The 25,669-nt window shown below is 37.1% G+C and overlaps 1 protein-coding gene and 1 non-coding gene across 2 annotated transcripts; one reads left to right on the forward strand and one right to left on the reverse strand.

Moving 5' to 3' along the window:
• Positions 1–56: 56 nt before the first annotated feature.
• LOC134793470 (uncharacterized) lies at positions 57–24,978 on the reverse strand. Its single transcript, XM_063765053.1, has 7 exons — positions 24,696–24,978; positions 21,702–21,894; positions 20,747–20,833; positions 20,463–20,652; positions 20,018–20,340; positions 1,126–1,259; positions 57–829 (listed from the first exon to the last, which is right to left on the reverse strand). The coding sequence occupies exons 1-7, from the start codon at positions 24,885–24,887 to the stop codon at positions 629–631; spliced, it is 1,320 nt and encodes a 439-aa protein (XP_063621123.1). The 5' UTR covers positions 24,888–24,978; the 3' UTR covers positions 57–628.
• Positions 12,184–12,287, forward strand: LOC134794058 (U6 spliceosomal RNA). Its single transcript, XR_010144628.1, has one exon. It is a non-coding gene; the product is annotated as a U6 spliceosomal RNA (small nuclear RNA).
• Positions 24,979–25,669: the final 691 nt, after the last annotated feature.

Raw genomic sequence — 25,669 nt, forward strand, 5'->3', positions numbered from 1 at the left:
TAATTGTTTTGTTGGATCTGAATTATTTACCTAGTACCTATGAATTTGTACCCTGTTGTACTTACATTGTTTGTTAAATACATTTTTATTCGTCTTTAGTTAAAGAAGTTTTTTTTATTTCATATAACACTTTGGCAGTGAATTACTTACTATATACCATAATTTTAAACAGCTGACAAGTTCTTTCTTTCTCTCTCTTTTTATTTTAATGTAATAATAATAATGACTGTTATAATTAGATTTTATAGTCAATTAAGAATAAATACATATTTCCTTTATAAAATACCGACAAACACCTAGCTTAACGTGTCCTAAGTGAATAACTAATGAATTGTGATTCATTCGTTATTTACTAACTAATGACATTAATAGCACCAACAGGTATAATTATACCTACTCATTTCTCTCACTGGACCTCACAGGTAGCATAAGGCTTTGCATATAAGTTATTTTATGTTACTGCTAGCAATTATATTATACCTATAATTGTATTTTCAACAAACAGTTTACTTCGTTTGACTAAGAAAAAGTTTAATCGATATTTCATTTGATCATTTGACGTAACGCATGAAATAATGGAACGGGAAACTTCACGCTTACCAAGTTACGGTTATGATTATGAAATTATTTATGTCTCCAGCCTGTTGTCGTTCTGGTACTTGAGGAGTATATTGTACACTTTATGTTTAGTGGCCACAAACAGCTTGTGCATGCCTTTGAGCTCGCAGATATCAAGCGCTATAACAGCAGGTTCTGTCACTTCATCCTGGTCGAATTGCTGGACGTTTAAATTATATTTAAAGTCATCCCTCAACAAATTTATTGCTATCTGAAATGTAAAAAGTTATCATTTAGATTTTAGGTAATTATTTAAGTACATTTTGGCCCAAACATTATTTTATTTTTTAAATGTGTAGTTAGCCAGGAGACACGGTTAGAAAACTAAGTGGAGGTTGAATAAATGGGTTTTTATAACATACTAAACATAACTACCAAACTATTGAATTTTTTATGATTTTTAGCCTGTGAGCCGGGAGACACAACTATGGCCAAGAGTAATAATAAAAAGTTAATTGAGCCATCTCAAAATGAGTGGCTAACATTCAAAATAAGTAGGTATATTACCTCTCCGTCCGCGAACCCTCGAAGTATCACGTCCCCGTGCTGCAGGGCGCATATCATTTCAGGATCGTCATAGTGGTAATGTATCATGTTGAGTGGTGCTACACTTTGGTCAATAAATTCTGCAGCAAACGGAACTAAAAAAAAACAATAACGTAAGTACTTGAGGAATTTTGTGTACTTAAGTGTAAGTGTACTCAACTAGATGAAGAAAGCACCAAAGCAGGCTTACAAATGAACACAAATAAAACCAAAATAATGACAAACAGCAAACAAACACAAATAAATATCAACGGCAACGACATAGACTATGTAGACAAATATATATATCTAGGAAAGCAACTGTCCTTCACAAAAACAAACAATGAAGAAGAGGTAGAAAGGAGAGCTAACATAACCTGGAAGAAATTCTGGTCACTTCAAGAAATCCTGAAAGGCAAATACAGCTTAAACCTAAATAGCCTAAGCAAATTAGAAAAATCTGCTGAAATAATTCGTGTAGTTTTGAAAATTGGTACTATACCTTGTGGTGTCCAGATAAACATACTAAAAGTCCTCGAGGGTAGGGGGTGTAGAGAGGGGTTGAAGGTACCTTTTTTTCATATTTTTGCTCATATCTCGAATATTTGTACGAATAGCATTATAATTACGTCGGACAAAAGTATTAACATATAATTTACTACAAATTTGGTTATTTTTACTTTTACTCTGCGATCAATACTTTAGGAGCTACAGGCTGTTAAAGTTAAATAAGTGATAAATAATTGGCCAAGCACGAAGTCAAGACTACGGTGTTCAGAGCACCGTTCCACGCATGTTAATGTTTAGATACTAATACTAATTTATTTATTTATATAACGTCAAGAGCATGAAAAACTAAATGGCTACAAATATAATGACCACCAAAAAATACTTTGGTACCCTAAATAAAAAAATCATGCTCACCAAAATAAATTACTGAACACCAAAAAAATAAGGCCTAAAAATACAAAAGTACCACCGTTTTAATTGCGACTGCACTTCAAATTGTATTCAAATACCAAATATATTGAATGATCACTAAAAATCATTAATGATCACCAAATCTTGAAGACTTTGGTCATGCGATATTTTCACCTAAATAAACCACTATGATTACCAAAAAATTTATACATATTACCAAATAAAGTAAACTGATGCCTAAATTACTAGCCCCTCCCGCTCAACCCCCCGTACCCCGCACCGCATACCCACCTAACCTACTTTTCTAGTAGCATTTCGTCATGCTACTAGAAAAGTAGGTTAAACTGCTATCAGTTAAGTGGGTTAGGTTTGGTTAGCACTGCGACACTTACAGAAACGAAATGGTACTAGAAAAGTAGGTTAGGTTAGGTTTGAACTGCGACCTTTACAGAAACGAAATGCTACTATAAAAGTGGGTTAGGTTAGAACTGCGATCCTCACGGAACCGAAATGCTACTAGAAAAGTGGGTTAGGTTAGGTTTCAACTGCGATCCATGGTTGATTGGTTTCTTCAATTAAAAAATGCTTTCTTGATGATTCGTTTAATCGTGGAAGATAATTAATTACATAATTTTGGCTTTAAATTAATCAAAAATTAAGAAGGACGCAAGTACGTGCGAGCGCGTCAATGTCGTATGCAATCTGGAGTTGCAGCGATGGCCGTTGTCCTCTCAGAGGAGGGGAGGACTTCCGAAGAATCCCGAACATGCCCCCCGGCGTTGAAAGGGTTAACTTTCAACTCGTCGATGTCAGTGGTAGGCAACGGGCAGATGCGGTTGAAGCCACGGCGTATCACTCCTCTTGTAGTGTTGATATCCGCGACCCTGGCGATTCCGTCGCTCCCTGGATATATCTCTGTGATGCGGCCCAGTCGCCACTTCATCGGCGGGAGTCCTTCTTCTTTAATGAGGACTAATGCTCCCTTTTTTAGTTGTTGACCCTTGGACGTGCGCCACTTGGTGCGTTGTTGAAGTTCAGTAATGTACTCCTTGTGCCACCTGGCCCAAAAGTGTTGGCGTAACTGCTCCAGCCTTTCAAAGCGAGTGAGACGGTTCTGGTTCATGTCGACAAGCGGAGGAGAGGGCAAAGCAGTCATCGGTCGTCCTACCAAAAAGTGCCCTGGGGTCAAAGGTCTCATGTCACGTGGGTCAGTCGAGAGTGGGGTTAAGGGACGTGAGTTAAGTAAGGCCTCAATTTGAACTAAAATTGTATAGAGGTCTTCAAATACTAAGTGTGCGTTCCCTAACACGCGATGTAAATGGGCTTTTATGCATTTTATATTGGCTTCCCACAGACCTGCCATGTGTGGTTTCGACAAGACATTTCATCAATTATAGAACTCGCATTATCGTTGAGGAACTTATAAAGCTCATTTCGTGCTCCCACGAACTGAGTTCCATTATCGGAGAATAAGGTAGCAGGTTTAGATCGTCTAGCAATGAAGCGACGTAACGTGGCTAGGAAGGAATCTTTACATAGCGAACTAACGAGTTCGAGATGAACGCATTTGGTGGTGAAACAGATAAATATGACGATGTATACCTTTTCTGTCTTGCTACCGCGACCTCTCTTATTGAGTGCTAATATAGGACCCGCGTAATCCATTCCTGTAGTCTGGAATGGGTAGCCAGGCTGAAGGCGCTGCTCAGGTAAATTTCCCATCATCGGACGGGCTGTCTGAGCGTTGAGACGAAAGCAACGCTGGCAATTGTGTACAATAGAACGAGCTAAATTACGGCCCCCGATAGGCCAAAACTCCTCGTGAATTGAAGCTAACAAATGTTGAGGTCCTGTGTGCATTAAGCGTATATGTTCGAAACGAAATATCAGTTTAGTTAAAATATGTTTAGACACGAGTAAGATTGGATGTTTCCTTTCAAATGTAAAATCACCGTTTTTAATTCTACCACCTACTCTAAGTAGACCCCTTTCGTCAATAAACGGGCGTAACGACAACAGTTTGTTTTTTGTAGGTAACGGTTTACCTTTAGCTAAAATATCATATTCGTCGAATGATTCCTTTTGCGACAGTTTTATTAAAGAATCGTATGCGGATTGTTTTTCAGACAAAGATAAAGTGCCTTTTGTTCTAATTTTATTTTTGCAATTTGCAATGAAACGTTGTACATAAGCCATTATATTTTTAATTTTACGTAGACTTGAGAAACGTGCAAATGGAAACAACTCCCTTTCTTTGATAGTGATTGAAGCTACATTTGATCTTACTTCCGGCAATTCTGATTGACCTTGATCGAAAGACTTGTTCGGCCACGAGTCTTCAGCTTCTAACAAGAATTTGGGTCCACTAAACCAAAATTCTAATTTATCACCTTGTGCAGCACTAACACCTCTACTCAATAAATCCGCAGGGTTGCTGGCAGTAGGCACATGACGCCAGAAATGTGATTTGGTCATTTCTTGTATGTCAGCTACCCGATTTTTAACAAATGGCTTTAACCTATTTGGTGGCGTTTTGAGCCAACCTAAGACCACAGCGGAGTCTGTCCACAGGAAACAACTGTCCACATGCAGTCGTGTAGTTAGCAAAACCTTGTCCAAGAGCTTAGCCGCCACCAAAGAGCCGCAAAGTTCAAGACGCGGGATCGTTACGGCCTTTATTGGACTGACGCGCGTTTTTGAGCATAAGAGACGAACCCTTACGTTGCCCAACGAGTCTACGGACCTAACGTAAACGCAAGCGCCATAAGCATCCTTAGATGCATCGCAAAAGACATGTAGTTGTATGTTATTTGCATTCTCGCATACCACGTGTCGCGGTATCTTGAGTTTCTGAAGGTGACTTAAATCGAGTACAAACTTAAGCCATGACTTGACGATGTCTGGAGGCAATGGACTATCCCAACTCACTTTGAGCAACCAGAGTTTCTGGAGAATGACTTTTCCGATAATAATGAAAATGCTAAGCAGCCCAAGAGGGTCAAAAATTTGAGAAATCGTGGATAAGATCACTCTCTTGGTGACATCTAGAGTGGGATCAGTCTTGATATCGAATTGCAGAACATCGTCTGACGGCGACCATTTTAGGCCCAAAGTCTTCGACTGTTCGTGCTCGCTCAAATCAACAATGGCTGAAGCAACGCTACTGTCGGAGACGTCGCTACATGTAGGAAGGTTCGATCGGAACTTTCTCAGGTTGAAACAACCTGACGCCAGTTCCTTTGAAATCAGAGCACGAAGTTCTAAGAGACTTTCGGCAGTTTCTTGCCCCGTCAACAGATCATCAACGTAACAGTCTTCACTAATGACCTTACGCACCAGTTCATTGTCACATTCGTCCGCAATTTGCTTAAGGCAACGTACCGACAAGAACGGAGCCGAGGCTGTGCCATAAGTGACTGTGTTTAGAGTATACGTCTGGAGGGGCTTTGATGGGTCGTCACGCCAAATTATTTGCTGCAGGTGACGTTGATTTTCATTAACGAGCACCTGTCTGTACATTTTTTCGATGTCACCTGCCATCACATAGCGGTGTTGCCGAAATCGTAAAAGTATAGAAAGCAAGTCGCTCTGTATTGTGGGCCCAACCATTTGGATATCGTTTAGGGATAAGCCAGAGCTGGTAGGCGCACTTGCATTGAACACAGCTCTCAACTTTGTCGTGGTGCTCTGCTCACGCAACACGCCATGATGTGGCGTAAAATACGAATTTTCATGAGGATTATCTATGTCACTTAATGTCATGTGACCTAATGATAAATATTCCTTCATGAAATCAATATACATGAGCCTTAACGAAGGCTGGTTCATCAGCCGGCGTTCTAGCGCCAAAAAACACGACTTGGCACGTCCGAACGAATGGCCAAGTTCGGATTCATCGGCTTTCAGAGGAATTCCTACTGAGAATCTACCGTCTTCTTTACGTGACATGTTTTGCTTAAAGTGTTGTTCACACAACTCCTCCTCAGTAGTATACACCGGTTCCTTAATGGTTGGAACTTCCTCTATCTGCCAGAACTTAGAAAGCTGATCTTGAATTTCATCGAATTTCGTGAAATTGCATAAAATCTTGCTTGACGTTCGTTGGCCAGTGGGGCCAGAAACTATGTATCCGAACACAGTTTCTACAAGAAGTGGACGACCCTTGCCTAATTTTATTTTATTACCGCATATCAGATCCCAAAATATATCTACGCCAAGTAGTATGTCGTAACTTGACGGATTAAAGAATTCTGGGTCTGCTAGCGTAATTCCCGAAGGGATATTTAATGTGCCTACATTAATGACTTCATCATGGGTTGAAGTTATGATTGGCGACACTAAGAACTTAATGCTTGCTTTGAATGAATTGATTCTGGACTGTATTATAGCTTCACATTCCTTTTTTACCACAGAAACCTGGTCTTGAAAGCCAGTTATTGTGGATGTAATATTCTGAGACTGTAGACCTAATGACTGGTAAAGTGACTCTGTCATGAAGCAAGATTCACTACCGGAATCTAACATTGCCCTAACTTCATGAGGTCTACCATGAACGTCTACAATCTGAATCATCGCTGTGGCAAGAAGAGCTCGACGGTTCGAGCTTGAAGATTGTTTGTTAATCGCTGACATGGACGTGATAACGTCATTAGCTGCCTTTGATTCTGCCTGAACTGCAGCAGGCGCAGCGCGCGGAGCCGACGTGCTCGGAGCTGCCGCGTCCGATGCCGCATTTCTGGTGGAGCTCGAGTCCCTATGCAATAAAGAATTGTGCTTGTTGCCGCACTGTCGGCACGGACCGAGTCTACACGCGCGTAAGTTATGACCTGCCCTTAAACAATTGCTGCATAATTTCATTCGTCCCACAAACTGTTCTCTAGCGTTTAAATCCAGTTGAGCAAATTGATTACATAAATACAAGGGATGATCACCTTTACAATGTGGACAGTTATATTTTTTAAAGGCAGGCTTCACAACTGCAGCTAAGCCACGAACATGTCTATTTGTAACCTTCGATGATGAATCTTGTTTATTGTTACTTGTACTTTTACTTAACTCAATAGTCTCCAATATGTCTGCCCTATTTTTAAGAAATTGTGTGAATATTCCTAATGTAATTTTCTCGTGTGTAACTTTGTGCTCTTCCCATTCGCGAAGTGTGAGAGAGTCCAATTTTGTGGATATAATGTAAACAATAAGTGTATCCCAACTCTCCACTGGTTCGCCTAGAATTTGTAACGCGCGCAAATTCTTATTACATGCATCTACAACCCTACGTATGGATGAAGCAGACTCCTTTTTTATTGCCTCTTCATCAAAAATTGCCTTTACGTGGTTTTGCACTAATAGCCTAGTATTATCAAAGCGTTCGCATAAAGATTTCCACGCTAAAGTATAGTTGGATGCAGAAAACTCTAACGCACGTATGATTTGAGCAGCGCCTCCCTCCAAGGAAGCTCGTAAATAATGGAATTTTTGAATATCGCCAATGTTTTTATTCGAGTGTATAAGAGAGGTAAAAACGTCACGGAATTCAAGCCAACTCTCATAATCGCCGCTATATTTAGGTATTTGAATAATGGGTAATTTAACACTAGCAACGCCTTTATGTACCTGTTTCACCGACGCGACGTCATCATCACTCTCGCCGGCCGAAGAATAGAAGGTTTCAGAAGCAATACGTCTGCCGGACCTTTTGGTATATTTATTTGCGTTATATATCTCTTGGGCCCTGGCCAGCACGGCAAAATATTGTGATTCAAAATCTGACCTTTGTGCTGTTTGTGTCTGAACCTCCTCCTCCGTGAGAGACAGGCATTCGATGCTGGTCTGAACCTCCTCGAACTCCGTAAACATCGCTTCAATGTTAGACATACGTAGCTTTAATTCCAAAATCTCGACTTCACTGCAATGTAAAACATCCTTAAAAGCATCTACATACGTTTGAAATTTCGTTAAACGACCTTTATAAGTTCCCCGTTTTTTCACCAACTCGGCTAATCGTGCCATTATGTGTAAATACTAACTATGATTAATACGATTACTACTATGATGACTAATATGATTGAAATTAAATTATAATATTTATATAGATACAAGTTACAACAATAATAAATATTCACTAATACTATTGTTCAATAGTACGTAAATATTTCCGAATTAAATGAAATATCTATTCAGCAATAATAATTCAATTATTTTAATTACTGTTTTTTCATACCAGCAATATCAGCATATAATAAATAATTACAATTTATTTGATTTAATTCGCACTAGTCGAACTAACCAAACCAATAAATTAATTCAAAATAATAGTCAAATACGAAATAAACCCATTTACATTTTAATATTTACGATATTGAAAGAAAAGGCGAAATAACATTAAATGAATACACGAAATAATTGACACGAAAACGTAATTTTAGTGTAGGAAATTTCCGAGCATAAATTATTTAAGAGTTATTGAAAAAAACGGGTAATAATAAATCTATCGGCATACCAGAATGCAAGTACTCACTGCCCTTTGTATTCCTTATCGCTATGCAGCGCCCGGCCGCTCGCGTTAATGATAATTAGATGTGTAGTTATAATTTCAAGATTTTAACTTGAAATATTATGAAAATTAACCGATCCTTAATGCGGTTTATTGTTAAATACGATTCAGGGGGATATAATCTACACAATAATTAATAAAACAACTATAAGAAGGCAGTGATTTAGGCACAAAGTTACAAATACCTAAGGGGCAAACAAAATGGTTCGGACTCACTCTGACCGCTCGCTTGTTGCTATGTGGATTTCGCTTGTAATCACTAGCTCACATTACACCGTCACGTCACCGATTTTAGGCAATCCATAAAGAGATCCTCTTCTTAATGCTTAATGTGGCAGAAGATCCTGGTTAGGCTTCAAATCTTAAGGCATGACGTCCGGGTCGATAGGTCCAAAAATATGGTTGATTGGTTTCTTCAATTAAAAAATGCTTTCTTGATGATTCGTTTAATCGTGGAAGATAATTAATTACATAATTTTGGCTTTAAATTAATCAAAAATTAAGAAGGACGCAAGTACGTGCGAGCGCGTCAATGTCGTATGCAATCTGGAGTTGCAGCGATGGCCGTTGTCCTCTCAGAGGAGGAGAGGACTTCCGAAGAATCCCGAACAATCCATACAGAAACGAAATGCTACTAGAAAAGTGGGTTAGGTTAGGTTAGCACTGCGACACTTACAGAAACGAAATGGTACTAGAAAAGTAGGTTAGGTTAGGTTTGAACTGCGACCTTTACAGAAACGAAATGCTACTACAAAAATTGGGTTAGGTTAGAACTGCGATCCTCACGGAACCGAAATACTACTAGAAAAGTGGGTTACGTTAGGTTTGAACTGCGACCCTTACAGAACCAAACTGCTATCAGAAAAGTGGGTTAGGTTAGGTTTGAACTGCGACCTTTACAGAAACGAAATGCTACTAGAGAAGTGGGTTAGGTTAGGTTTGAACTGCGACCCTTATAGAAAAGAAATGCTACTACTTGTAGAAAAGTGGGTTAGGTTAGGTTTGAACTGCGACCCTTACAGAAAAGAAATGCTACTAGAAAAGTGGGTTAGGTTAGGTTTGAACTGCGACTCTTACAGAAAAGAAATGCTACTAGAAAAGTGGGTTAGGTTAGGTTGGAACTGCGACCCATACAAAAAAGAAATGCTACTTGAAAAGTGGGTTAGGTTAGGTTTGAACTGCGACCCTTACAGAAACGAAATGCTACTAGAAAAGTGGGTTAGGTTAGGTTAGAACTACGACTGTTACAGAAATAAAATGCTACTAGAAAAAGGTGACGAAGTGGATTGAATAATTTAATAGGATAACGATACTTATATTAAATATTTGCACATTTTTAATTAAAATGTGGTTACAATGTTGGTGGTCATTTACTATTTTTGGGTTTACAATGATTATTTTGGAGTCATTTGCTTTAATAGGATAGCAAGATTTAAAAATTTGGTTATAATTTTACATTAAAATGGAGTTATAATTTTGGTGGTCATTTACTATTTTTGGGTTTACAATGATTATTTTGGTGTCATTTTCTTTAATAGGATAGCAAAATGTAAAAATTTGGTTATCATTTCACATTAAAATGGTGTTATAATTTTGGTGATCATTTATTATTTTAGGGTGGTAAAATAGATTTTTTTGGTATTAAATTTTACTAAATCTGGTGATCAGTTAAATAGCAGCCAAACTAAATCCATCAAAAATACTAGGTATCCTTACATACAACCTCGTGATAATCTTTGATATATTCGCAATTGTTGTATTTTAAACTTGTAGACTGGGCAGGCACGACTCAAAAAGGAATAATATTTCAATTAAGTTAGTGATTCGGCATTTCTCGTTTTTTTTTACGTTTAGGCTTGTTTCTGACACAAAATGTAATTAACGTACCTAAAGTATTAATCAATTTGCTCATGTTTCATATTAGGTATATGAAACATGAGCATAGTCACAGAAATAAGTAATGATAAATGTCTAAGTTTTAGTACAAGTAGTATAATTGCGTCAGTTTGCCGTCCAGTCCCGTTTTCGTCCACTTGGCGGAGTTGCTACGAAGAATTGCGTATAATTTGAATATAAACCTACCTTACCGCACAATTTTGGACTTATTGTAAATCAGTTTTTAAACGAAAAAATATTTTAGTGGAACTGGGATTCATGAGTACCAAATCTTAACTGACCTTTTTATCGCTGGCTGTAAGGTTGACGAAATATAAAGTTAGCCGATCTCTCAAACAAGTTTGATCAAGACCGGCTTACTTTATATTTCGCCAACTTTACCTTTGTTTCCAAAAACTCTGAATTTTAACTGTCATATACTATCTAGGTCTTCCAAAATTATTTTTTCGTAACAGAACTAACAGAACAGAACTACTACTAACAGAACGAACAGGTCTATTGCCTGAATAAAGAAACATTCATTCATTCAGAACGGGATCTGGTTGCTGCTCTCGCCGATCCGTTCAAAAATATACATACTGTATACAATAATTAATACATACTGTATACAATTAATACATAAATGTAATGGTACATAATGAAAAGGAATATTGTGTATATTGTTTCGACGAATCAGATACTCTCAATAAAATCTATAGATGAGGCCATAGCTGTTAATAAATATTAAATGACTTTATTAAACAACTGTACCGATATTCGAAACCTAAGAATAATATTGAGAATGGCAACATTGTGTTGTCGGTCGTATTGTCCTTTTCTAGCATATACGTCCCTCTCTCTCTCTCACATTCCCACCACAGAGCAGTTGGTTTTGACAGGTGTTTGACAGTTACCGCCAAAACAAATTTCCAAGTCATTGGCTTGCTGTTTTTCCATCTGGAAGGTCGTGAAGCTAAACTGCTGGTGAGTTCTTGAATTTGTACCCCAGTTTAGCTGACTATATTGAAAAACAGTTTCTAACGGCTTTTGCCGTTCGAAATAAATATTTAAATTTAGTTGTCCGTTAAACTATCTAGCAAATAAAAACGATCCGGAATAGTGATGTGCAAGTGTTTTCAAAGGCTGCCTGCGCGCACCGTGGCTTTGCCAATGAAAATACTAAAACACATGTTAGAAAACACATCGAGCTGGTAAAGCGTGCACGTGTTACCATTATAATTTAATTTTATACCTACATTAAGTCTCTTCAGAGTCTTGTTAGTTTAAATCTTTGTGTGTGTGCATAATAACGGTTGAAATTATAATATTTAAATGGTGATCTGTGGAGGCATACCCTTCAGTTTTCAAGTGATTTGTGTTTTCGAATACGAAAGGATCGGATAGTTAATACGTGTTACGTAGAACCTACGTATGAAGGTAGAAGCTTATAGACGTGTAGGTTTTATCTGTCCAAGTATCTATCAGCAATTTGTCTTTTTATCCCGTTCCGGGTTAATATAATATTTATTGCAAAATTTATTTTTTGGTAATAAACTTGCTGATAAATAATGTGTACCCGCTTAGGAGTCGACGAAGCCCCGCTTCGCGGGGCTTCTATTTCCGCTCTGAGGGACACAAGGTAACGAACAAACCTACATCGCAAACATTGCATTTATTTTTGTGGAAAGTGAGTACTTCGGCAGTACATAAACTTAAATCTGACTAGACATAGAGAGAGATTAGCATGGCTCTGCGCAAGAATGACATGCGAAATCGTGAAGTATTTCACTCTTTATCTACCAACTTATATCTCTCCAACTAGATCTTTGATTTAAAAAAAAAAAAAAAAAAAAAAAAAAAAAAAAATGTTAAAATGTAGGTAGGTACCTACTTAAATAAATAACTTAGCAGGTACTTACAGCCTACAAAGGTTAAGGAAAGAACTCTTGCATGTAGTTGCTATATGTGCTTGTGTTATTTTGGATTTGAATAATTTGATTATTAATTCTATACGTAACTACATACAAGAGGGTCAATTCTTAAGCCTACCTACCTACATAAATAGTACACTTGTAAACGTTTCAAATAAAATCGGAAGCCTGTGATTTGGAAAGGCATTAACGATACGGGAATCTTTAGATTGATTCATTGACGAAGACGCATGGTTTGGTTCATATTGTCAAATTATATTAGTTAACTGTAGAGTTAAAGTTTAGTTTTGGCAAATCTGCGCGTCACCGTGAATGACACTCTCTAAAAGTGCCTGTTAAAGCCTGCTTAAAGCCTTTCACCTTGTCGAGCAAGGAACCCGCAACTAAGGGAATATTACCCACAGGGTATTTGATTTGAATGATAAATTATTCTTAAACCTACGTCTGATATGGTTCCACCTGCGTGAGGTGTGCCTAAGAGAATCTTTTATTCGTTCACAAACTAACGTCATGTTATTTGTGATAAAACCAATATATTATGTACCTATCTAAGCCTGCGCAAGGCTGCCATGTTTCCACCTGCGTAAGGTGTGCCAAAGAATCTTTGATTCGTTCACAAACTGACGTCAAGTTATTGATGATGATATTATAACCTATGTAAGCCTGCGCAAGGCATGTCAGACATATTCACAGAAATATAAATGATATGGTTATAACACAAGCGAGCGAGTAGGCCACAATCAGAAAAATATTACAAAGATGAATTTGTAAATATCTCCTCTTAGAGAAAGTAAAAAGGGTTTAAAATAATGTTTTGGGTAAAAATCAGTCGAAATAGGCAAGGCTTCGTTATTAGAGTTTTCATTTCTGTTTACCAATCTATTCTAAGGGTCCCGAACACCCTGTTGGCTAAACCCAAAATTGGGCTAATTAACTGTGGTAAAAGTGAAAACTACTTACTATTTACAATAACATTTCTAAAATCATAAAAGGTAAAAAATAACCTAAGATTCCAGGCCTATTTCTCTCATTTTTATTTTAAAGATGATAAAATCTTTGCAACCTAATATATAAATAAAATTGTGGTCTGGAGACGCTAAGCCTCATAACTTGGGCGGCATAGATAATACTAAGAAATTTAGTCGCTGCATTTCGACTATAAGCCCAGGCAGAATATTGATAATTAGAATAAGGAGTGGTCAATCCTCCAAGGTCCAGATAATCTGTGGACTCTAATTAAATCAGGCTCGGTAAGCTCACGACACGACAGAGCTTACGATTCCATTCTGAAATAAGCTATGTTTACAATATATATTACTCATAGTGTGAAACAAACAGCCTGCTCAAGGTGTACAAAAGGTCCGTTTAACGGCCCTATGAATATCTAAAAACCTTTGAAGTCTAGGCCTGCTAAGGCAGACTAGAAATAAATACATATGATCCCAATGTAAGAGCAGCTCACAGTTGCATAAATTATATAGAGCACTAGTCTTTCAGTTAACATGTTTACGAGTACCTACCTATGTACACGATATGACCAAGGTTACCTACCTATTTAATTATTATATCCCTAACTGCCATGGTATGGGAAATTATTATGTGCTGGCGGTGCTGCACAAGCATGCTTGAAATAAAATATACAAAACTGGCCTAACGGGCGTTTATGAATTATGTATTTTACACCCTTATGTCTGTATTGTGACCCTGGAAGTTTTAAACCACCTGTATCGTAAGTGCTCCCATGCACGGATTAAGTTTATTATAAACTACCCATGCCCTAACCTCAAGGGCAAGTGCTTCTATGCACGGACCAGATACTGTTACCACTTAATTCACTTATCATGACTTGTCATAGTTTGATACTACACGTTTAACAAATTTAAGAACGTGGAATGTACCTACTACAAAAGGTTTTTAAAAACAGTGACTGAATGGTTTGCACGAAAGGTTCTAGCACAACTTCTGGGCAGTCACGCCTAGGGCCCTCTAGTTCTCAATTTATACAAAATTATGGCTTGTGATACTGTTCGCTTGCACAATAAAATAGAGAAACAGGAGCACGCTTTGCGAAAAGGCGAAGCTATTTTGAAACGCCAAACTTTCAAAAATGGATTGAAATATATAAATATGTCTTTGGTGTGGAACATGTACACCCAAACAAATGCAGTCATTTATTATATGTTGGCAAAACTCTGCCAAAGTGTTAGTCTGTCTGAACAGCGTTACCTGAAGGCATCAATGCACATGAATCTCTTGAAACATGGTGGATTAATTAATTTACACCCCGCCTGTGTCTTGCTCTTACCAAATCCACAAGTTAAGGACCTCAACCTATCTAGGTACCCTTCTTGCCCGAGACCTGAAAAAATGTTCACTATAATCTCATGCAGTCAAGTGTCGGAAAACTAGGTCCACACACTTAGCGCTACTGTGAATATATATCTAAAAAGTCTGTAGACTGCCTTCCAGGAGGCGGGATGCTAATAGACTAGCCTATATAGTAGGCCAGAGATATAGTATTCAAAAGCACACTGATCCAAATCCAGTAATAATATATGTATTTCAAAATATAAAATAATTGACAATTCGGCGTATATTTGATATCAAAAAGTTACAATTATCCTTAGTTCATAAGGAGGATAAGTATACATAAATATCAAATAGATTCGACAAAGTGTTGACTCTAGCATTGGATGAAATAGGTCCCTCTTAAAGGGCCTCTGCGCTGTTGGCTTTGGGCCCACGGGTGGCCGGCAAAAGGTCGGGGACCCCATGGTCCGCACAGTTATTGCACATAATGTATGATCACTAAATAAACACACAAATTTGCATTTTGGTTAAAAACACATATGCGATGAGCTAAGGTTTCGAATTAAGTACCTTATTCTTAATAATTTACACACTGGAAAGAGGAAACTGAATATTCAGAATTAAGCAATGCTATGAATGGTTTACATAAATTAAACCACTTTAGCGTTCAGAACCAATCAAGCTTATGCCTACTAGTAGGCACCAGATAAGGTAAACTACTCTTACTGCATATATAGAAATTAATGAGTACAATTAAGGTCACTTGATGATACCTAAACATGAATATAAGCAGAATGAGCCTGCACCTTTACAAATATAATTGATAAGGTTCTGTGGCATTTCTATATTAACCATTTGAACGCCAAGAGCACCAAAAAGCGTCATAACTAGGCGTGCCCACATGAGTGTTATGTTATGGCTTAAGCTCTCAAAGTAACCTTCACAATTTTAAGTAAGGTTTGTTTAGGTACATTAGCTCGCGTTCGCGTTAGTAAAGCGTACAAAGGATTAAATGCATTTTATAGCTATAACCAAGTATATAGCTCACACTGACTCACAGTCATTAAAGGAATTCAGTAATTCCCTATGACATTTTAGTAAGTAGGTACCCAATATTAACTTTGTGGGTAGTGATAGTGAATTATAACGAATATTTAAAATATTCGTCTACTTAATCCCGAGGGATTCTGGAAATAAGAAAGGTCTTGTCCTTGTTATATTCCTGCAACTGCTTACTTTACTAGATAATTATTATCAAATTTGTTAATAATTGGGAGTTATAAAATAATAAAAACTACTCGAGTACTTTATGATTTTATTCTTTTCATACTTGAATTACATCACTCCTTATCACAGATGTTGTATGCTCCTTGAAGAGTAGACTGACTTATCTCATCTTCTTTTACCTAGTTTTCACATACATATAATTAAGTATAGCACCATTGTGGTGACTCATTTTTTCTCTTTGAACATTTATAAGTACATTAAGTACGTATATGAAATGTAAAGTTAGTAACATAATATAATGGTATATCAAATTGTATGCTTTACATAATACCTCTCTCCCCACAGGTGTTAAAATAAAGGGTGTACTACATAATTAATTAAACACTCGTAATATAATAATATTACATATACATAATAAGTACATGTATAATCACATTGGCTTGGCGTCTTCCCACCACCAGGCGATAACAAACACGTCTCAATATTATTCTTAGGTTTCGAATATCGGTACAGTTGTTTAATGACAGCGTTTTACACAAAAATAAAACGCTAATTAAATAACTTACCATATTCGAAACCTAAAGTTTTAATCCTGCCTGGTGTAAATATGTATAATTTTGAGACAATGACTTGGAAATTTGTTTTGGCGGTAACTGTCAAACACCTGTCAAAACCAACTGCTCTGTGGTGGGAATGTGAGAGAGAGAGGGACGTATATGCTAGAAAAGGACAATACGACCGACAACACAATGTTGCCATTCTCAATATTATTCTTAGGTTTCGAATATGGTAAGTTATTTAATTAGCGTTTTATTTTTGTGTAAAACGCTGTCATTATCTCTATACGCCTTACTAACTCTATGTGCTCTATTGTGAAAAAAAAAACACAACGACAGTGAAGAACGGAATTCTTAATTTGATTCTTACTGAGCACATTGAGATAGTCAATTGGTTGGAAAGCCCGTTCGAAATTTAAACTTATTTGCAATATAATAAGGTTGTATTTTGTAGATCTCTCTCATACTTATAGTAGGCTATTCAGAAAAAATTAAATATCCCACAAAAATAAGCAAGCAGAATTAAACTTTGTGTCAAAGACATAAGTCATAAATTTCAATGCCAAAGTTTTAACTAAGGATCTTTCTCGCTAAAACTACTTCCTAATATGAAATGACCAGTGTAAGCATCAGTTAGCTAGCTCTAAGCAACCAAAGATCAGGCTGCAGTTGAAAAACTAATAAAGATAAAGTTAAGCTGATAATTTTCCCGCCGTCTCCATGCTTCTTTAAGTTGGGTATTGACTGGTCAGCTGCCTGTTAGCTATAGTTTTCGCGAAAATCGCCAGGACAGAGGTGAAAATTTTTGTATGAGAACTTGCAACTTTAAATGCATTTTTTATCAAAACTATTGCACTCTAAAATGAAGTCAAAATCAGTCCATCGACTCAATTTTTTGCAAGCTTTCTAATGGTACCCCACACGATTCTTACAAATAAATTAAAAATTCAGCCTACCCCTCTCAACCCCCTAAATTTCCCCCTAAAATCAGAAATAAGCAGTTTTGACTTATTCACAGTGTTAGTGATGGTACTTTCCATAACTATTCCAAATTTTAGGTACCTACATCAAACGGTCTTCGAGAAAAACGCATTTAACCGATTTGCAAGACCGAAGTGATCCCATAAGAGCACCGTGAACAAAGTTTTGTACGGTGCTCTAAAAATAGACGGTTTAAGAAAACGTCGTTTTTTTTTTAAATTGTTCATCACAAATAAAAAAAATCGCTTAGAGTAAGCAAGCTAAGCGACCTGCTGATAAAATATAAAAAAATAGGCCATGCTCAGTGTAGGGTTCCGTAGTTACCCGTCTGTCAAAATAGACTATTTGCCATAACTTAAAAATAGCTATACCGATTAGGTTCGCTATATTTTTCCTTGAAATTATTTACTAAGTTATGTTTCCACGATTTTTTCATATTTTTTGGACTCATGGTTCAAAAGTTAGGGGAACTAAGGGGTAAAACACAACTTTTTTTCTTTCAGATCGATTATTTCCGAAAATATTAAGTTGATCAAAAAATGGTTCTTCAAGATCCGTATTGGTTTTAAAAGTCCTATCCAACGACACCCCACACTATAGGGTGGAAGCGAAAAAACATTTCATCCCCACTTTAATGTAGGGCAACCACCATAAAATATATTTTTTCTAGTTTTCATGTTTAAATTTGACACGAATATATAAATCAGTTACGCTGACAAAGTCGTATAATATAAATTAGAAAAAATATTTTTTTAGGGTGGCTGCCCTACATTAAAGAGCTAGGGGATGAATTTTTTTTTCGCTTCCACCCTATAGTGTGGGGTGTCGTTGGATAGGTCTTTTAAAACGAATAAGGGTCTTCCGGAACCATTTTTTGATCAACTCAATATTTTCGGAAATAATCGATCTGAAAGAAAAAAAGTTGTGTTTTACCCCTTAGTTCCCCTAACTTTTGAACCATGAGTCCAAAAAATATGAAAAAAATCGTGGAAGCATAGCTTAGTAAATACTTTCAAGGAAAAATATAGCAAACCTAATCGGTATAGCTATTTTTGAGTTATGGCAAATAGTCTATTTTGACAGACGGGTAACTACGGAACCCTACACTGAGCATGGCCCGACATGCTCATGGCCTATTTTTTTATATTTTATCAGCAGGTCGCTTAGCTTGCTTACTCTAAGCTAATGTTTTTATTTGTGATGAACAATTACAAAAAAACGACGTTTTCTTAAACCGTCTATTTTTTATCACTTTATCACTTTTTTATTTACTTTAACAGCCTGTAGCTCCTAAAGTATCGATCGCAGAGTAAAAGTAAAAATAACCAAATTTGTAGTAAATTTGATGTTAAAACTTTTGTCCGAAGTAATTATAATGCTATTCGTACAGATATGAGCAAAAATATGAAAAAAGGTACTTTCAACCCCTCTCTACACCCCCAGCACACCCCCTACCCTCGAGGACTTTTAGTATGTTTATCTGGACACCACAAGGTATGGCTGTACCAATTTTCAAAACTACACGAATTATTTCCGCAGCTTGCCCAAATTCGACTTAATTTGACGTGGCTAAAAAAAGATAGTGGCAGATACGTGCCTTCTACCGAGCCTGCTCTATGGGTGCTAAACATGGACTTTTACAGATAAAATAAAGAGAAAGATAAGAACCACCCAAAGGGCCATGGAAAGGAGCATGCTCAACATAAAAAAGATGCAGAAAATAAAGAGTATGTCTATAAGAGAAAAAACAAAGTTACAAGACGCATTAACTCAAGCCCTCAAATTAAAATGGCGATGGGCAGGACACATCGCACGGTATAGAGACAATTGATGGACAATAGTGGCAACCAAATGGAGAGGCTCTATTGGCAAAAGGAAAGTGGGAAAGCCATATAAACGATCGCTAGATGATATAAAAGAAACTGCAGGGAAAGACTGGCTAAACGAAGCGGAAGACAGGCAAAAATGGAGACAGTTGGAGGAGGCCTACACCCGAAGAGGGGTCCAAAGAAAATAAATAAATAGTAAATAATATACATAAACTTAACACTAACTATTAGCTATAAGGAACTTACTAACCAATACTCAGAAACTTGTAATGTATTTTTTTTTAGAAAAAGGCTTTTTTTTTTATTTTTAAGTGTAAGAGATACCTATTATAGGTAGGAAGGTGTGTGTAGCCATATTTTGCGAGGTGAATCTCTAGGCCAGTCTAGGCCATACTAATTAATTTTTATTTGGGTACCAACCCCGAAATCGCGGAAAGAAATAGCTGTTTCGTACATTTTGGTTGGTCTCATCAGATTTCGATGTTTTCTATAGGAAGGCCACATTTTTTTGGGAATTCGGGGTTCAAAAAATTGGCTAAGGGTTGAAAAAACACCCTTTTGTAAAAAGTTATTAAGTAGTGTTTATTTCTGTATCGGGTAATGGAACTGAAGTAAAACTCTTTAGACACTTGACTAGTAATTAGTAAATTGTAGCATCATATACATCAGTAGGGTGAAATTTAAGCTTACATTTTACAAAAGCGTTGAAAGTGTTGAAGCCGTTTCTGCGTGGCGTTCTCGTATATAATTTGGAGTTGTCGATAATCTTTGTGGGTATTTCCGTCGTGTTAACTTTTCGAAACCATCTACTATTTTTTGTGACCGTTACTAAATTACCCCACTTTAACGAAATGTACACATCTTCTTCAATGACGTGAATGGTCGAACTTCGTGTTCTAGGGATTTCTCCATAATATTTTGCTAGCGCTTTGATTATCAGAACTCCATTTATAGCAGAGCATTCCCAAAGGACACATTTTTTATCAATTACATACACACGATTCCCGATCAATCTACAAAAAAGTAACATTAGCTTTACTTAAACATTCATAAAAAATTATAAATAAATATACAGGTTGCTTGTTAGGAACCCTAAGAATAGTTTACCAAGTAACCTAAAAAAATAGTACCTTACCGCCAATGCAAAGACTCTACAAATGCATGAATAGATCCATCCCCAGGCATTCTCAAAGGAATGTGAAATTTTTTAATATCTATTTCCTCATCTTTATCCAACTTGATGAACATGGTCACTCTGTAGTGGCTATCATAGTTGTTGTCAGTGACTACCATTACCATGTCATCTGATTCTTGTACATCAACACCTGAAGATAAAATGTTGTAAGATTAGATACCTACCTTCATGTACCTACTTATATAACTATTGAGCAAAATATAATTAAAAACATAACAACTTACAATTCAAGGTTATAATACTTCTAATGACTTGAAAACTTTCTATGTCATAGCATTCAACACCATTTGGGTGCACCACTATTACTTTGTCTGAAACAAATTTAAAATAAAAAAAATCGTACACTAAGTATGTAAGTACAACATTGTTGTTATATCTGAAGCAGATGCTAATAAATACATCTTTTTGAAAGGAGGTTAAAATGTAGCATATGGCACACAGACCATTAAGCTATTAAAAGAACATATTCTTAAAATAATTGCAAACTAAAGTGAAACACAGAAAATAACCAAAAACATACATAATTATATGTTCTACCTACACATATTATGGTAAAATGTTCTACATATAAACATACTAATTATACATTGTTTATTTTACGCGATTAAGTCCCGTTGTTGTGAATAATGAGTAAAATCGTGAAAGTTTAAATCGGTGTTCTATAAACAGAAACAAATTTTCATAATTCTGTTTGGTTTTCCAGGAGACCATAATGTCAAAATTTCTTAGAAAGAAAATAAAGAGACAGAGCCATCTTATAAAAAAGAGTTCTTAGCTTTAAATAGTTTTCTAGGAGACAACACTATGCATTGAGATAAATTCTAAGAAAAGTTGATTGGCATTTTTTTACTATTTTATTTGGGTAGCCTATTTCAGATCCAAATCTGGAACTATGTTGATATTGATACACTATAAAGCATAGACTAGGAATCCTCTAGACCAAGTTTAGAGCACTTATTTCATGCAACCGATGATGCTAAAAATGCGGGGGTGCGCGGGACGAGGTGAGCGAAATCCCGTGCCGTGATTGGTCCTTTCAAATACACGGACGTCACACAAAGACACTTTCGACTCGAACATGGAGTAAAATTACCGTATGCGCAGCAGAGGGGGTAGCGTGACTATGCTAAGTCTGGAGGATGTTTTGTCTATGCTATAAAGTCAGATGTATTATAGTACCCCTATAGACATGCATATTTCTGACATCTGACTGTTCCACTTCATGTAGTTTGAGAGCAACAGCTGATGGCAATTTAGTCCACAAGAATGAGTTAAAGTACAAGTCTTTCCAGCTGAGAGTGGACTTAAGCTCTTGTGTCACACCATGATTCACCATTCCATCTTCTGCCAATGCCTGCCATAAATCTTGATTCTGTAGAAATAAAAATCAAATGAGTGAAATCTATTTCTGAAAAATAAACATAATGGTAAGTAAGCATCTCCTAAATTCACTTCCTTTTCCTTAATGAAGTTTAACATTTAATTGTGTAACACAATACATTTATTTCATTATTGCAATATTTCAAATAAATATACATCTTATTTAACATGACTTATAATTTTAATGTTTATACTATTATTCTTAAAAATCGTATACCACAGTTAGATAGATATTGAGAAAAGTGTAAACAAACCGATTTATTTACTTATATAAAACTTCTATAAATAAATACATACGTAAAAATTGGACATAGCTAGTTCACGGGTCGGCACGAGCGGTAGAAAATCGACATGAAAATAAATCAAAGAAAACTATGATTTGAATATAATAGAGATAGATAGAGATCTTTATTTTGCATCCAATGTACATATTTATATTACATACAAGTAAACTACATAGTAACATACAGGCACATGGACCCTGGTAGGGTATCGCAAAAATATTTGTAACAAATCAAATTATATATTTTATGTGACAAGCATAACATGACTTAAAGTAAATTAAGAGTAGGTAACAATTAGGAGTACTTAATCAATTTAATATTTTTTAACTAAAATTGTAGGGTAGGTGGGAGTTTCACTCAAACGCCAATGTCAACGATACTTTTATTGACTATGAAAACTTATACATATAGGTGCATACATTTATGGGTTCATACAAAACTGGTTACTTCCTATCTACGTAATATCGAATAACAGACGGCAAGGTTGAGCACGCCTGCTACCGATGCAAATTGCCAAGGGACAGTCGGGAACCTATCGCCAAGGCACTAGCTAAACCTAAGGAGGTCAGGGAGAAGACTGCAAGTGGCTATCGAACTCCCGACCCATTGAGACTAGCCAAAGGACAGAGGTGTACCTATCGCTAAGGCAGTCGCTAGCTAAGTGTCTGATGCGGCGCGGACTGCGGCTTTTATTCCGTCCGGTCGGCGATTGTCGTGCGCGCTCGGTGCTCTTCGGTGGCTGGCCGGTGTGACGCAGTACTGTGCGAGCGAGAAAGTATTCGAGCCCGCGCGTCGTGAGAATTAGTATTGTTACATTCTCCCCCTCTGGTACTCGGTAACGTCCCGTGAGAGTACCAGGATCAGTATTGTTACATTCTCTCCCTCTGGTGCTCGATGACGTCCCGTGAGAGTACCAGGATCTCTGGCACACGTATGTGTGAAGAGAGAGTACCAGGACAGGACTTGTGTAGAACGATGTCTCCTTCAGTTTCGCCAAGTTGGCACTATCTTACTGTTACTGTCTGAGAGGGGTTTCGATGGAACCCTCCCCCTGGAGTGAAGCTGGTCTGATAGCATACATCAACTGTATTGGTGTTACTGTGGATTGTTTGTTGCTACTTTGTCTTCAAGTTGTATTGTTACTACCTTCTTTAGATGATTCGTCGTTTGCCTCCTTATTTATTTTTTACAGTCCCATTTTATACGTAGGGTACTTTAGAAAAATAATGTAGGGTAGATGCAACTTCTTCTTTAAAAGAGTGGGTAGTTGTCATTGTTGAGCGTGACAACTCACAATGTAAAAAACCAAGGGACAGTCTATGAACCTATCGCCAAGGGACCTAGGTAAGTCTGGGAGAAGACTGCAAGTGGGCTATCGAACTCCCGACCCATTATGACTCGCCTAAGGACAGAAGGTGTACCTATCGCTAAGGCTGCCACTAGCTAAGTCTAAGGAGGTCAGGGAGAAGACTGCAAGTGGCTATCGAACTCCCGACCCATTGAGACTCGCCAAAGGACAGAGGTGTACCTATCGCTAAGGCAGTCGCTAGCTGAATGATCTGATGCGGCGCGGACTGCGGCTTTTATTCGGTCCGGTCGGCGATCGTCGTGCGCGCTCGGTGCTCCTCGGTGGCTGGCCGGTGTGACGCAGTACTGTGCGAGCGAGAAAGTATTCGAGCCCGCGCGTCGTGAGAATTAGTATTGTTACAAAATGTGTTTTCTTACTTACATAATATACTTATAATTATAACAAGGTATCTTCCATAAACTCAGATATACTGTAGTAGCACTTTTCGACCAGCTTACTTTTTAGATTTGTTGCAAATTGGTTGTATGATGTTTTTAAATAAGCGGGAATTTTATTGTATATTTTAATAGCCCTGTAATAGGGGCCGTTTTTGTAGATCTCTAGTATCGGCTCCGGTAGTTCTAAAAACTGTTTGCGTCTGGCATTTTGGCAAAATTTAAAAAGATGTATATTTTTGTGGACAAATATGGCTACTTCTAAAATGTAAAGAGAGGGAGGGTTAAAAGTTTCAGATTTTTAAAATAAGGTCTACAGTTATTTGGTTGGTGGATATTGGCTAGGATTCTGACACATTTTTTCTGCATTACAAAAAGTTGCTGAATATCGGTGCTATGGCCCCATAATAGGATACCATAACGCAGCCATGCAACTGCCTGTGAATGGTACACTGCTAACGCGCATTCGAAGCTGGTACTGCTTTTTAATATGCTCAAGGCATAGGTAAACCGCGACAGTTTATTTTTTAATTTTTCTATCTGACCTTTCCAATTTAAATGACTATCCAATGTGATGCCCAATAGACTGCAATCAGTAACCTCTTCGATGTTTAGATTTGTTGACACAGAATGTAGGTTTAGGGGTTGTTTCTGTCTAGGTCGGAATTGAATTATTTTGGATTTGTCGTTGTTAGTTAGTAGGTTGTGGTCCTGGAGCCAATGCGTTACTGAATTAAATGTTTGTTCTATATAATGTGTTTCTTACGTCGCAAATACATGTTGCTATTTCACTCCATTTCTTGTTAACTGCAAAACAACATCTAAGTGATGTAATGTTCAGTTTCTTAAAAATGTATATAAATATTTCTGTCGGAATATCATCCCAGCCGGCAGTTGTTGAGTAGCGAGATCTCATCTCATTGTCCAAAGGAGACTTACTATCAGTAGGAACACTCATGGTCGAAGCTTTATGATTAACTATTTATCACGGTTTATAGAAATATTCCTAAATATTAATGCCTCAACCATTTCTATCAACCAACTTGTAAACCATATAATAGGTGTTGTAAACAAATAAATTGAAATGTCAACATTGTCAACATGACATTGGGTGAGATAGTTCATAATTATAGTGGTAACACACTATCGCACCGCACCAAGGTCATTGTGCGACGCACCCTTTCTCGCTCTTACTTATCGGTGCGTCGCACAATGACCTTGGTGCGGTGCGAAAGTGTGTTAGAACTATTATATGTAACGAGGTATTTACCGTCATAGATTTAATATATAGAGATCCCGTCTCAGCGAGCTGTCACTGTTGCCACTTTTGTTTAGTGTACGATTAACAATGAGGCCCACCTTGCTGTAGCCATGTCGATAAAGTTATATCGATAAACTATCGACTAGGGCTTCCAAATACCGGACTTCTTTCAATACCGGTATTAATACCGAAACTGTCTTTATCAATACCGGGATCCCGGGATCCCGGTATTGACTATAAATGGCTTAAAAAAATAGTGTTTTTTTTAAAGGCTCACTTTTACACCAGATATGTATGTCCTTAGCTTAGGATATTAAACAATAATCGCCATCTGCAATAATTATGTGACCCTCCAGGTTGCCAATCATTTTATCCGCCTTGTTGACTTCACAAGTCACATTTTTAGTTCAACCTAAAAATCAGCCAATAAATATTCTTTGGCACCAATAATTCGTATGCCATTACAATTAATTTCTTTC

Source organism: Cydia splendana, chromosome 9, assembly GCF_910591565.1.
Source record: "Cydia splendana chromosome 9, ilCydSple1.2, whole genome shotgun sequence".
Taxonomy (NCBI): domain Eukaryota; kingdom Metazoa; phylum Arthropoda; class Insecta; order Lepidoptera; family Tortricidae; genus Cydia; species Cydia splendana.

Coding starts and splice junctions, on each gene's coding strand:
- LOC134793470 (XM_063765053.1), bottom strand. CDS start 24,887: ATGAGTGTTCCTACTGATAGTAAGTCTCCTTTGGACAATGAGATGAGA. Junction 20,341..20,462: donor GTAGAGTCTTTGCATTGGCG/GTAAGGTACTAT, acceptor ACTTTTTTGTAG/ATTGATCGGGAATCGTGTGT. Junction 1,260..20,017: donor TTTCAACGCTTTTGTAAAAT/GTAAGCTTAAAT, acceptor GTTTTTTTTTAG/TTCCGTTTGCTGCAGAATTT.